Source organism: Molothrus aeneus, unplaced genomic scaffold (genome assembly GCF_037042795.1).
Source record: "Molothrus aeneus isolate 106 unplaced genomic scaffold, BPBGC_Maene_1.0 scaffold_34, whole genome shotgun sequence".
Classification (NCBI taxonomy): Eukaryota; Metazoa; Chordata; class Aves; order Passeriformes; family Icteridae; genus Molothrus; species Molothrus aeneus.
The window spans coordinates 2338351-2352129 of NW_027099005.1; the positions used below are offsets into that span (position 1 = coordinate 2338351).

The 13779-nt window shown below is 50.5% G+C and overlaps 1 protein-coding gene across 1 annotated transcript; it reads left to right on the top strand.

Annotated features, from left to right (window-relative positions):
- The first annotated feature begins 913 nt into the window (after positions 1-913).
- On the top strand, positions 914-5842 carry LOC136570455 (serine/threonine-protein kinase pim-1-like). The gene is given in 8 exon segments (XM_066570925.1): positions 914-921; positions 3364-3910; positions 3997-4018; positions 4021-4046; positions 4290-4659; positions 4887-5063; positions 5330-5454; positions 5456-5842. Coding segments are annotated over 8 exon segments (1662 nt in total).
- Positions 5843-13779: the final 7937 nt, after the last annotated feature.

The following is a 13779-nucleotide window of genomic DNA, read 5'->3' on the forward strand; positions in this document are numbered from 1 at the left end:
CTCACACTGCAGAGGTAGTCTGTCTCTGGTCGAAAGATGCACAGGGCCTTTCTTTTAAATTTGTAATAGATGCTAAAATGCACTCTACCACTGCTGAACCTCACAATATCACCACTCCACCTGCACCACCAGTTATACTCACCCCCAAAATTTTCAAAATTGGACCTTATATAATCAGGAAAACTGATCAACAACAAATATTCTTCAATCCAGCATGGTCTCTCAAACAGGTCGAACTGCTGATGCAGACCAATGTTTCAGACATCCAGCCAGCTTGTTCTCCCTTTTTACAAACATCCTTTGAAGGCTGGACCATTTGGCTCCGGAAACGCAGCTCTTTTAAAACAAGGAAACCTAGAGATGTGACCGGTGTTCTAGGTACAGGATTGGGAATTCTGAGTAGCATTGATTCGGAAGTACTAATGAACAAATTGGCTGCTACGACTGGAGATCTGTCCAAATTACAGCAACCACTGAAGTCATCTCTGTTAGCCTTGGGGACACACCAGTGGATGCTGTCAAACATTTTGCCAAATTGGGAAAGAGTAAATGTGAACGATCACAAATTGGTGATTGATGCACTCAGTGCTGCACAAAGTAATGTTTCCTTAGCCCTCAGCTGTATCCAGGCACAATTGTGGATGCAGTCAGTTTCTGCCTCGATTATAAGAGAAGGCGAGGAAGGCACTTTCCCCACAGAAATTCGGAAAATAATCTGGGACAATGCCAACAATTTTGAAAGAGAATTCCAGTCCTGGTGGAAACTGGTGAATTTTACCTATAATGCTATTTCAAATACAGCTACTGCTTTTGTCTTGACCATACACAATGCTTCTGTACATCTAGTTTTTCCTGTTATTGCATTAGGAATAAACCATGATGGAGCTGTTCTCTATCCTGTAGAACATAGGGGATGGGCCCGTCAGTTTGATGACACATGGCAAACTGTTGATTTGCAATCTTGTATTATCCGAGAACAACTGGGGTTCATCTGTGAAGGCAATGTAATTATAGCCCAAGATATCTGTTTAGACATGGAGCAAAACATCTGTCATTTTGAGATTCATCCTAACGAGACTTCTAAAACAGTTCTCACATACACAGGCAATGGATGTGCGTGTTTTAGAACTATTTGTGATTCTGTGCTTGTAGATGATATTGTGGTGGATACAAAGAATCACTCAAACTTCTGTGCTTGTAACTTCACTAAGATTACAGGGTGTGATATCGCTTATGAAGCTAAAGTCACCTCTCACCACCTATTACAATCCAACTACACACTGCTTCACAAGCTAATGCCCACCCCGATTGGGATGAACTTCACTCTAATGAGACAACTGATGCTCCATCAAGACCTGATCCAAATCCTCGAGAAAATCAAGGAAAGCGGACAGAAAACCCTAGTGACTGTTCATCATGACGCAGGAAAAATACACCGGGTTCTAGAGAGGGTAAAGCAAGATGGCGAGCACAGGTGGTGGGATACCCTGTTCGGGTGGTCTCCTACTACCACAGGTGTCCTAAACAGTATATGCCATCCCATTGTTGTTCTTTTGATTCTGATTGTGCTTGGTTTTATTTTGTCAGCAGTTCTATTCGTTATTAATTGGAATATGTTGAAAAAGCTAAGGAAATTGGCATCTATAATTAGTGCACATAGCTTAACAGATGAGGAAACTCAGTTAACGCTTGCTAGTGTTAAAAACGCCAATCACTTGTTTCCAAAATTTTAAAAGTTTAATAGTAATAAAATGGTTATAAAAATAGTTATACAATTAGAGTAATAATAATTTGGACAAACTGAATTAGGACAATATGAGACAATAAAGACAAAGAGTTACAGAGGTCCAGGTACCTTTTTCTGGGCAGCACAAGGCCGAAAAGGACCCCTGTTAACAAAGGATTAACCCTTAAAAACAATAGCCTTTTGCATATTCATACACTTCATACATGATGCATCAATTCCATTCAAATACAGGATTCTGTCTGGTCATCGTCAACTTCTTCCTCCAAATCCTAACAGTGCCTTCGAGGCGGGAAGAAGTTGGTTTCTTCTGATAAGAGGGCCATAAATTCTTCTTCGCTGAAAGATTTAGGTGTCCTGTGGCTGCTATCTCGCTGCGAGTCCTTTCTTTTTAAAAAAGTATCCTACATAGCATCGTTTCCATTTTAACAATTTTTATAACCTAAAACTATATTTAACACAGTACTTGAGAAAACTAATACAGCATTACTTTCTAACACAACACATAGAATATTCATTTTAATATTTGCGAAACGCCAATCATAAAATACATGCATTTTTCACACTAAGAAGGAACTAAAAAGATTTAATGATCAAAATTGGTAAAAAAAAAAGGGGGATTGTAATAAGTAGCAATATTTTTGTTCATTAATTAAATCAATAGCTAAATAATTATACAATATAAAAGCAATAACTAAATAGCTAAAACCGCTTGATTTTTAAATGTGCAGCCACATATGGTTGCTTGGCTTGCAGGAATCGTATAGTGCTTTGGGAATTCCATTGTAAAGATATACCTTATAAGGAAAAGTTCACCCAGAGGTCACAGAGGAAGGCTGTAACAACAATCCTTAAACTCACAAGACTTGCTTAGGCTTACAGGAATCGTATAGTGTTCTGAAAATTCCACTGTATAGATATGCCTTACAAGGAAAAGTTCACTCAGCAGTTAAAAGAGGAAGACTTGGAGCCTTCATCCCACGACCACCAGAAGGCAGAAAAAGACCCCCTAGCAACTGAACGAGCAAGCACAAAAGACAGACCACGTCACCCCTGAACCCGGGAGAAGAAGGCAATAAAAGGCGAACGTTGGGGATAGGAACGGTGCGAGCCTAGAGGAGCGGAGACTCCCGGCCGTCCAGAGCTGAACTTTGCTTATTCTTGCTTGCATAATAAGAATAATAAAAAAATAATAATGTATGATCCTTAAATCCAGTGAACTCGTTTATCACACCCATGAAATGTTTCGTGTCACGCAAATAAGAAAGAAGCCACAAGCCAACACTCCTCTTTATTGCTACACTGTTTTCTTTGGTTACTTCTCTAATAGGAATGACTTTGGGGTGTGATTTGTTTGTTTCTCTCTTTCGTTCCTTGGGGTGCGCGGCGGCTCCTCCGTTGGGTTCGCGGGGCAACGGAGGAACGGCCACGAGCTCCGTCGGCTCCGCAGCAGCAGCAGCAGCAGCAGCAGCAGCAGCAGCAGCAGCAGCAGCAGCGCTTCTCTTGATAGGTTTTCCGCCCGACTTTTCCCTCGCTCCGCATCCCCTTCTCCCTCCCACTCACTGTCTTCCCGTCCCGTCCCGTGCCGGGCCGTGCCGTCCGTGTTCCGCCTCTCCCAGCCCGGCTGATGCCGCGTCCCGCAAGGTGCCCCTTGGCGGGGCCGCCCCGCGCGCGACCCTGCCCGGCCCGCCGTGGTTCCGCCTGGGCCGGGCTCTCTCCGTACCGGCTGTGGCGCCGCTGGAAGAGCCACTTGCTCTGGGGCTGGCGGAGCATTGCGGTCTTTTGGCTCAGCCTGGCGCGGGCTCTGGCACAGCCCCGGCCGAGGCCCCGGCCCCGAATGAAGCCCCTGCCGCGGTTCTGCCCGCAGCCGCTCCGCTGCCGCCCGGCTCCCGCCCCGTGGCCGAGAGCGTGGCCGGCAGCTTCCCCACTCCGAGCTCCGCCGCTCGCCAGCTCGGCCGCCCGCCCCGAGCCACCGCAGCCCAGGGCGGCTCAGCAAGCAGCAGCACGCTGGGCGGGCGGGTGCCCGGGCAGAAGAGCAGCAGCGCGGTGCCGCCCGCACGGGCAGAGAAGCCTCCCCTGGAGCAGCTCTACTGGCAGGGCCCGCTGCTGGGCAGCGGCGGCTGTGGCAGCGTTTACTCCGGGACCCGGCTCGCCAACGGCGCCCCGGTAAGAGATGGGGCCGGCTCGCAGGGCGGCGGCGGGCGGCGGGCGGCGGGCGACGAGCTCAGCCCGCTGCTCGCCTTGGCTCTCAGGTGGCCATCAAGCAAGTGTCCCGGAGCACATCTCGGAGTGGCCGCGGCTGGTGAGTGAGCGGGGCCAGCGGGAGGAGCCAACAGGGAGGAGCCGGAAGGGCGGGCCGGGCAGGGCTGAGGTGAGGCCCGGCAGGGCGGCAGCCGGAACGCTGCGAGGGCAGCGAGTGTGGAGTGAGCGGGGGCCGCACAGCGCCCCGGGCCGGGCCATGGCGAGCCGCGGCGGGGCCGGGCAGGGGCTGCCCAAGGCGCGGCGCAGCATCGGCCCCGCTGACGGCATTGCGGTCCCCCCACAGCGCAACGGCGCCCTTGTGCCCCTGGAGCTGGCGCTGCTGTGGATGGTGTCGCGGCCTGGCTTCCGCGGCGTCGTGCGGCTCCTGGACTGGTTCGAGGTGCCCGAGGGCTTCGCGCTGGTCATGGAGCGTCCGCAGCACTGTCAGGACCTCTGGTACTTCCTGCACGAGTGGCGGTTCCTGACGGAGCCCGTGGCGCGGGGGCTGTTCCGCCAGGTGCTGGAGGCCGTGCAGCACTGCAGCAGCTGCGGCGTCCTGCACCGCGACATCAAGGCCAAGAACGTCCTCGTCGACCTGGCCACGGGCGAGGCGAAGCTCATCGACTTCGGCTGCGGCACCATCCTCCAGGACACGTTCTACACCCGGATGTCAGGTGAGCCCAAGCCGGGGCCCAGCCGGGCAGCTGAGTTCCCCGCTTTGCTGGCAGAGGGGGAAGAGGGGGGAAGGAAGGAGGGGGAATCCTTCTTCAGCCAGCTGCAGCCAAGTTGCTTTTTGGCAGGGCAGGGGCTGGCTGTTGTGGAACGGGAGCTGGCTGGGAGGGAGGGAAGGAAGGCAGGAGGGAGCAGCATGGGCCTGATGAGCTGCGCCCATGTCCCATAGGAACGCTGGAGTACAGCCCACCGGAGTGGATCCGCTTTGGCTGCTACCATGGCCAGCCAGCCACTATCTGGTCCCTGGGCGTCCTGCTCTATGAGCTGGTCTGCGGGCACCTTCCTTTCCACACCAACGGGGACATCGTCCGGGGCCAGCTCGTCTTCCCGCCCCGGGTGTCTCAAGGTGGGGATGCGCCTTCAAGGCACGAAGGGAAGAACAGGGTTGGGAGGGGCACCTGGCACATAAGCATCCTGCCCTTGCACCTGGTGAGGAGGTGGATCTCCTGGGCTTAGCTGGAGGAGGTGGCACCAGTGCCTCTGTGCTGGTGTCCTCCGCAAGAGAGGATCAATAGGAAGCTTTTGGGTGCAGCTCTGAGCACTCCTGGTGTTGCCTGGGCACTGTGGAATGTGGGAGAGCATGGACAGGAGTTTTCTGGTTTCACTCCGCAGAGTGCCAGCACCTCATCAGGTGGTGTTTATCCATGGACCCCACACACAGGCCATGCTTGGAGGACCTTTTTGAGCATTCTTGGCTGCAGGAGCCCTGCCTGGCCCAGGAGACAGCAGAGATGCATCCCTGAGCACAGTAGGATCCAGGAGCCCAGCAAACAGCGACACGCGTCTCGTGGCACTGGAAGAAAACCCCGGAGCGTTTCCCTGCGGCCGTGGCGCGGAGGAGAGAGCGCAGCCGAGGAGATGCTGCTTCCGCTGGTCCCCATGAGCTGTGGAGGGAGCGGCTCCGTACTGCCCGTCCTATTGGAGAAGTGGTCGCAGTGCAGTGAAGGTGACACGGATTGGGACAGAGGAAACATCCCCCTGCAGCTCAATGGCATCGTGATGTCCCCGCAAGCCGAGGCACAGCTGGCGTGTTCTTCTGGAGCACGACGGGGAGCTGGGAACACCATCCTGGACCTGGCCACTGGCGGGGCAGAGCCAACTGGTTTTGGCTGCGGCCCTGCCTGAAGGACACGCTCTGCACTCCGATGAAATCAAGATGAGTCCCCAGCCGGCGCAGGGGCGGGGGGATGCTGGTGCTTCCAGGCACGGCAGGGCTTGGCCTGGCCACGTGCCGGAGGTTCCCTGCTCGGCGGTGCTGGGGAATATTAATTTTTCTGCCAGCCGCCGAGCTGCTTTTTGGCGGGACAGGGGACGGATGTTGTGGAAGGGGAGCTGGCTCCTGGCCTTGCTGACAGCTTCTGCCAGCCAGCCTGGCACGGGCTGAGGCGAGGGCAGCCAACCTGACAAAAGCATCCATCCATGTGGATGGGGGGCGGCAGAGGGGGGGACGGGTTCTGAAGCCGTGCCCCAGCTGGTCTGCTCTGCAGGCCCTTGAGGAAGGGGTGCGTTTACGGGCAGGAAAGGTGGGGATTTTCCCCACCCCTGGACAGGTTTAATTCTCACATGGAGTGGTCAGACCCTCCTCAGGCCTGTGAAATGGTAACAGGCTTTCTGCTTTTTCTTGTTTCCAGGTCTTGTTTTGAATTAACTTTCATGCAATTGTTCTTTTGTTTTCCAGGAGGATTACACCTGGTGCCCAGACTGGACGGGGAAGCGCCTGCAGCGTCCGTGGAGCGCGTCCAGTGCCAGCACTGCCCCAGGGGCCACGGTCTGCAGGGACAGCCCCTTCCTGAAGGACGAGGACCTGGTTTGGGATCGGCTCCTCTCCTGGCAGCAGCTCTCCAGAGGTGGGCAGCCGGCTCCACAGCTCGGCTGGCAGAAGGGCTCCAGGCAGACAGCAGTGGGCACACAGGCATCCTGCTCTTGCAGCTGCTGAGGAGGTTGCTGTGCCATGATTAAGCAGAGGAGGTGGAACGTGGCCTGCCACGCTGCCCTTCTCTAAAAACAGAGAATGGGTCGGGAGGTTTGGGCTCTGAGCAGAGCCAGCAGCCTGGCCCGGGCACAGGCCATGGCGGGACAGGGGGACGGGAGCCTGCTGCCACTGACCGTGGCTCTCTGGTTTCTCTCCGCAGGCTGCCAGCACCTCATGCCATGGGAACGGCACCGCTCGGCCTGCCAGCCTGGGAGGGCTGGAGGGCGGCCGGTGTTCATTTGCTGTCAAAATAAATTTGTTTGGGGTTTTTTTGTCATTGTCATCATTAGAGTGTTTCTTTCCTCCTTTTCCAAGCTTTTGGCCTCCCTTTCTCCAGGGTAATCTTTTTGTGTCCTTCCTCAGCCTCTTGATGGCATTTGGCAGGGGGGGTTAAGCAACATGAAAAATTCAACAACAGCTCCTGTTGCCAACTGCAGCAGCTCCTTCAAGAGCCCCTTCCAGTGAGGTCTGCATGTGCCTTGCAAAAGGAAGTGCTTTGCAGCGATGGGGTTGTCGCCCTGCTGCAAAAGGCTGGGAGGAAATCAGAAATGGCAAAATGCCAATTTGGCTCAACCACCACCCAGGTTCTTCATCTTTTCCCTCTGCTCCGTGATAGGCAGGCAGGGCTGGACTCCAGGAAGGTTCAAGTTCTTGGTGCTCCCTGGCATCAAAGTCATGAAGTAAACTCTTGTATGCAGGGACTGCAACAGGGCTACTTGTCAGAACCCAGGAAATGCCTCTGGCTGCCCTGGAGGACTCGAGCCCCTGTCCAGGGGGCTCAGAGACCTTGGCACAGAGCCCAAGACCCCTGTGCCTTTGATTTAGCCCTTGGAAAAAACGATTACCAATCTTATATGAAGAATTGTGAGCCATAAAAGTTTTAAGTAGAATGAAAATGAATTTATCATGGGGTGAAAAATAGATTTTTGGGGTTTCTAGAATGGGGATTCAGGGGGCAAGATGGAGCAATCAGGGCATGTCCAGCCTTTCTCCTTCTTCTTCTTCTTGGCCTCCATCTTCTGCTGTGATGTTGGCAATTTTAGATTGGTCTAGAGTAGAAGCACACTGTCTAACATTGGTGATAGGTATTGGAAAATAATTGTAAATATCGTACATGTAGTTTTTAGTATAAAAAGATAACACCGCCTTGGGGCAGGCAGAATGCCTCTGACTGTCTTGCTGAGCGGACCTGGTCAGGACAGGAGAAAGAATTTTATAGATAAGATACAATAAACAACCTTGAGACCAAGAATGGAAGAGCTCTGACTCCTTCTTTGAGCGCTGGGCTGGGAGAAGAGACTTTCTAATGTATATCAGGGTCACTCTGACCAGCTAGAGATCCCGAGATCTCCTAAGAAATATTTTTTGGGTTCTTTTAAATGTTGTCATTTTCTTATACATTTTCAGCTGTTCTAAGAAGTTCCTTACAAGGTGTCTAGGACAAGATTTTTTATTAAACAAAGAAAGGGGAGTTGTGGGGGCCAGAGATCCAGCCAGGGAAGAGCTTGCTGTGCTCCCCTGGAGGGCCAACTCCTGACCCACTGACTTTGTAGTTAGGGCGAGCAAATATGACCCCCAGCTGCCTTTGCAACTTTATGTTGATCCCCCAGTACTCATTGGTCCTTCCCTTTGTGTTCTGCCCCTGAGTCCTTATCCCATTGGTTACCAGTTTTGTCCCGCCCCTTGCCTTCCCTATATAATCCCATTTTTCCCTGGTTCTGAGAGTTTCTGTCCCTGGCTCCCTATGCAGAGTGTCCTGCTCTTAATAAAGGCTTCTTCTCTGTGGAATGCCATGCAGAGCTCCAGCCTTTTTTCTCTGTGTCACCTGAAGAAGGAAGCTGAACATCACACGCTGCTCTGGGAGGAGGATGTGCCTGTGCCCCTGAGCTGTCCTTCTTAGGAGGCTCTTCAGGAGGGTTGTGGCACCCTTACCACAGCCACCCTGCCGCCACAGCAAGCAAGAGCCTCAGAAATGCCCTTGATCCTAGAGGCTGCTCTTGTTCACTTGCTACCGATGAGTAATTTGGGATCACAGCCACCAGGACAGTCCTGGAAGCCCTGGAAGTTACCTGCTGAAATACTCAGCATCAGTCAATTAACAATACAGAGTGCAATACACATACTCCAGCCACATGGCTCTGTCCCATCAGCTTCTCTGTGACTGGATGTGACATGTTTGGGGATTTCTGCTCTTTGGGCATTTGTTTCCTCTTGCATTTCATTGGATTGAGGCAGTTGTTGCATATAGGTTTTATGGGCAATTTTTTTTCCTCCGTAGGGAGAGTAGAAAAGAATACAGGGAGAGTAGAATAGAATACAGCAGCATGCTCAGTTGGTTTATTAAAATCAATGATATAGAAAGTAGTAAGCAGCTATGGAACTGAGGAAAAGGGAATATTAATAGACTATGATAAAACACTCCACAGAAAACACAATTATGCTAAAGAGTATCCTTCTCCTTTTGCAGAAAGGCCCCTCACCGAGGACATAACCAGGGTGGTACAGAAAGCTGCATCAAGAGCTTGTGGGGGGAAAGGGAGTTCTTTGTGTTGTAAGGCCTATGGAAATTCTGTGCAGTGACAGAGCTCTTGTAAGAGCTGTAAATTGGTACAATGCCTTCAGGCCTAAATTCAAGCTAGAAGCATGCTCCCAGAGCAGCAACCTTTCTGTCACTGCTCTTGGACTGCAGCTTCAGAAACAGGCAAGACAGACCTCAGCTTAGAAAATCTAAAAGCTCCTTTTCGGTTCCTTGATCAGATTCAGGATTTACCAGATTGCCAAGCAGTTTGGATTCTATTTGCCACCTGTATGCCAGTTGTCTTCTGTTAATTGGGCAGTTTTCCTTATCTCTTCCACAGCCAATCCTCCCTCCAGGGGAGACATCTGCTGATAATAAGCTATTGAATGTCACTGCATGGCTGATAAGAACTACAGCATCCCATTGGGAGATGCTCCGCCCAGAGGGAGGAGCCAAGCATTCCTACCAGGATATAATCTTGACATTCTGGAACACCAGCACAGCTTCTCCTCTGGATTTCCCAGAAGAACAGCAGCTGCCTCTTCCACTGGATCTTCAGAGGAAGACTACACCTTTCTACAGGATCCCTGCTCCAACAGAACCACACCTGACACTCCAGGAGGGCTGCAGCCACAATTCCAATTGGACTGCTACCAACACCCTGACCCACAGGGTGTCAGGTTGTATTCTGACTCTGTCAGTGCTGTTTTGGTTTACTGCATTGTTTATTTTATCTTTTTATTTTCTTCCCTAATAAGGAACTGTTATTCTTGATTTTTACCTGAGAGCCCCCCTTAATTTAAAATTCATAACAATTCAGAAGGAAGGGATTTACATTTTTCCATTTCAAGAAAGGCTCCTGCCTTCCTTAGCAAACACCTGTCTTTCCAAACCAAGACAGAGGAGCCACCTGTGTTATACATGTAAATACGTAACACAAAAAAAAGCAAGAGCCTCAAAAAGGCAAAACAGCTTGGTAATTTGTAGAAAGTAACTTTGATCAAAACCAAAATGTGTTAATAGATCGGTCTGAAGATGACATTCACAATTTTCCTGGTGATATTGTGCACTGTACTGTAACAGTGGATAGTAACTGGACATAGCCAGTAGGATAAATGGATATGCTTTTCAAACTTAGTATTCATTGAATTATTCATTGAATTCTCATCCTTCTGTACACTTCAGCTCTGCTGTAAACTTCAGAGACATTTTTTCACAAGCTTCTAACAAGTTACTCTGGATCCATAATTCCTGAGACCAAAGGGAGTCCAAATGCCAAGTGGGATTACTCTTTCTCAAAGCCTGGAGTCACACAGAATGAAGCAGTACTTAAATCATCGTGTGCATCCCATACACGTAACAGTCCGGTTACTGACCATCTGCAATAATTTTTTGACTTTTGCTACAAATTACCTTCAAGAATAAGCTACAAATAATATCTTGAACCTGTTTAAATTCAGGGATGGCATTACAATTGCCCTAAAAAATTCAAAGGGCACCTAGAGCTGTGTCAGTAATGCAAGAGAACTGTAAATGTGTATTACTAGTTGTTATTCATATTAGGTAAAAATGGATCAGCTCAGCTTTGCAAAGCAAGAAACAAGTCATGGAGAGTTGAAATGATGGAGTTGGGACAGTGTAGCCAGTCTGCTTTTTGTGAGAGATGCTCTTAAGCAGTGGCAGCAGTAATGTACTCATCTCCTGTCACTTTGCTCCTTGTGATCTACTATCCACCTCTGCAATTTTTTCTGCTCTTTTTTTTTTCTTTATTTCTTCAGCTGAGTACCAAAAGGAAACACAGAACTGCAATGTTGCTACCTAAATAATAGATCTTTTTTTCAAACTAAAAAATACCCAGAGCTTTTAGAAAACACAACAGAAGTGTTGCAAAGTATAAACAATACAAGATATTGAACAGTATTTTGACATTATACTACATCAGCCAAAGAAATGGATAGTAGGGCTTGAGGAACAAGGATAGAAGTGAAGTTTTGTTAAAAGGGCTTATTTTGGTCTCTATGTAGTAACTGTCATCACCCTGATGTAAATACTTCACAATCCATTTAAATTTTCCTAAGCTGTATGATTTTGCAATCAGCTATGATTTTTTAAATGTCTCCTGCACCCATAACTGAATGATCTGAGCACAATCTCCAAACAAGACAAATGGTAAAGTAGCAAAGGGCTGCAATAACTGAGCAGCCAACAGGATAAGCCACACTGGCATCTCTTGGCTTTGCCAAATCCTTTGTGAGTGCTTTCGTTTATTTTCCTCTTTGGTTTAAAATGCAACACATTTTCATTCCTTCTGATGACTCACCTCTGAAAGAAAAAGGCAGTAGCTGTTTTTGGCAGGGTAAGTTGCATTTGCAAATTGGCTCACCTTGTTGGCAGCAGAACTGCATTTTTTCTTATCAAAGCTGCTCATCAGCTTGAGTGGGGAGAAGGCACAAAAGGATCAGAGAGGCTGGTGGAGCTCGGATGGTGTGAGGATCCAATGGTGCAAAGAGCTGGAAGGTGAAATCCCTTTTCTTGAGTTCAGGGTCATTAGGGAAAGGGAGGGTGTGCCTGAGAGCTCAGTTCTGTCAGCCATATTCACCTAGTAAAAGGTTTTTTTCCTGCACCTGTGTGTGTGGCCAATGCCAAGGGATGGCAGCTCTTTCTGTTGTGGGGGCATTGCAGCCTCCAACTGCAGACCATGCAAACTGAGCTGCATTGAAATGTGTTCTCCAGGGCTCCGTTTTGGGGCTGGTCCTGGTTAACATCTTTATTGATGATCTGGAGGAGGGCATTGAGAGCACCCTCAGTAAATTTGCTGATGCCCAGTTGGGTGGGAGTGTGGATCTGCTGGAGGACAGGAAGGCTCTGCAGGGAGACTTGGACAGACTCGATCAATGGGCCAAGGACAAGGGCGTGAGGTTCCACAAGGCCAAGTGGCACATCCTGCAGGTCACCAGCCGCCTCAGGGTGAGCCAAAGTGTGCCCAAGGGGGCAAGAGGCCAATGGCACCTGGCCTGGATCAGCAGCAGTGTGGGCAGCAGGAGCAGGCAGCGCCTGCCCCTCTGTGCTGGGCACTGCTGAGGCCACACCTCGAGTGCTGTGTCCAGCTCTGGGCCCCTTGGGAAAAAGGACATTGAGGGGCTGAGTGTGGCCAGAGAAGGGCAGCAAGGCTCACAAAGGCTCTAGAAAACATGGCCCATGAGGAGTAGCTGAGGGAGCTGGGTTTGTTCAGTCTGGAGAAGAGGCTCAGGAGTGTTTATAGGCAAAAAATCTGCCAACTTTTTTTGTGAGAAGAAAGTTACAAAAACTAGTCAGGCCAGTGTTGCTGCTAAAGTGCTACCTGTTTGTTATGATAATTATGAGTCATTGTCATTAATGGTTCTTTTTTCTGTATCAGTAAAGGCCCTGGCTAGGGCTAAGTTAATGGCTCCTCTCCCAAGACAGTGAAGGGAGGGGACCTCCCCAGACAGTGAGGAGAAGCGACGAGATTTAGGCGGGGGAGCATGAAAAATAGCCTCAGGACCAGCATGCCATAAGAGGCTACTAATCCAAACTTACTGAAAAGACCCCCAAAACAACGAGCCAATATAGAGCTGGGAAATTGGATTGATGTCTGGATGTGAGGAACAGAGTGCTGGGCCTGCAGAGATGCTGAAAACCTTCATTGCCCCTCACCCTGAGCAGAAAATCCTCTCAAACCGGGACCCAGAGAGAGAGAAAGAAGCTGTAGAGATCATACATCTGGGTCATGCCCAAAAGGCTCCCACGAGGACTGGACCCCCAGCTCTGCCCCTAATGGACAAAGCTGCGCAGATCCTCCTCCTCTGAGTCACCCTGGGAGAGATGATGGAGACTGCAGACCTGTCGAGCTTCCCAATTTTGAGCTGATCACTTTTAATAAAGGCATTAAAAGGAGAAAAAGTCTCCTGCCCTGTTTATTTCAGCTGGGGGTTTGTCCGGGATAGCCACGCCAGAAGAGGACACCGGGACTGGCCATCTTGGACCTCGAGGACAGCTGGCCATCAGGACCAGAGAGATCGGCTTGGGACCAGTGACGCTGAGGAGCTCCGGACTGGTGAGAAATCCGGTGGCGGGAGTAGGAGAGGAACGAGTGTGTGTGTGAGTGAGACGAGGGCCGGGCCCTCGGAGCGAGAGTGGACCCCGCAGTGCCGCGTTTCCGGACTCCTGCGAAGGGCCCGGCCGGGAACAGGGGGAAGCGCATGGAATCAGCGTGAGTGAGTCGTCCCCTAAGGGGGAGAGAGGGCCCCCCCTCCGGGTGTGTGGAGGAAATAGTTGTATGAGTGCCACGCACCCCCAAAAGTCCTGACAGAGGGAAGTCAGGCAGATTGCAAGTCCCAAGGAGGGTTCGGGCAAGCTCACAAGCCCTGCAGGCAAATTCAGTCCTGACAAAGGGGTCAGGCACAAATCCCAGCGAAGGAAGCTGGGGTTTGTTTTTAAGTCCTGATACGGTGAGGCCTGACATTTGGAAGGTTAGGCAAACTAGAAATCAGGCAGTTGTTTTTCCTGACAGAGGGGAGTCAGGCACGAACCGGCTTCTTACGCCAGGGTTTC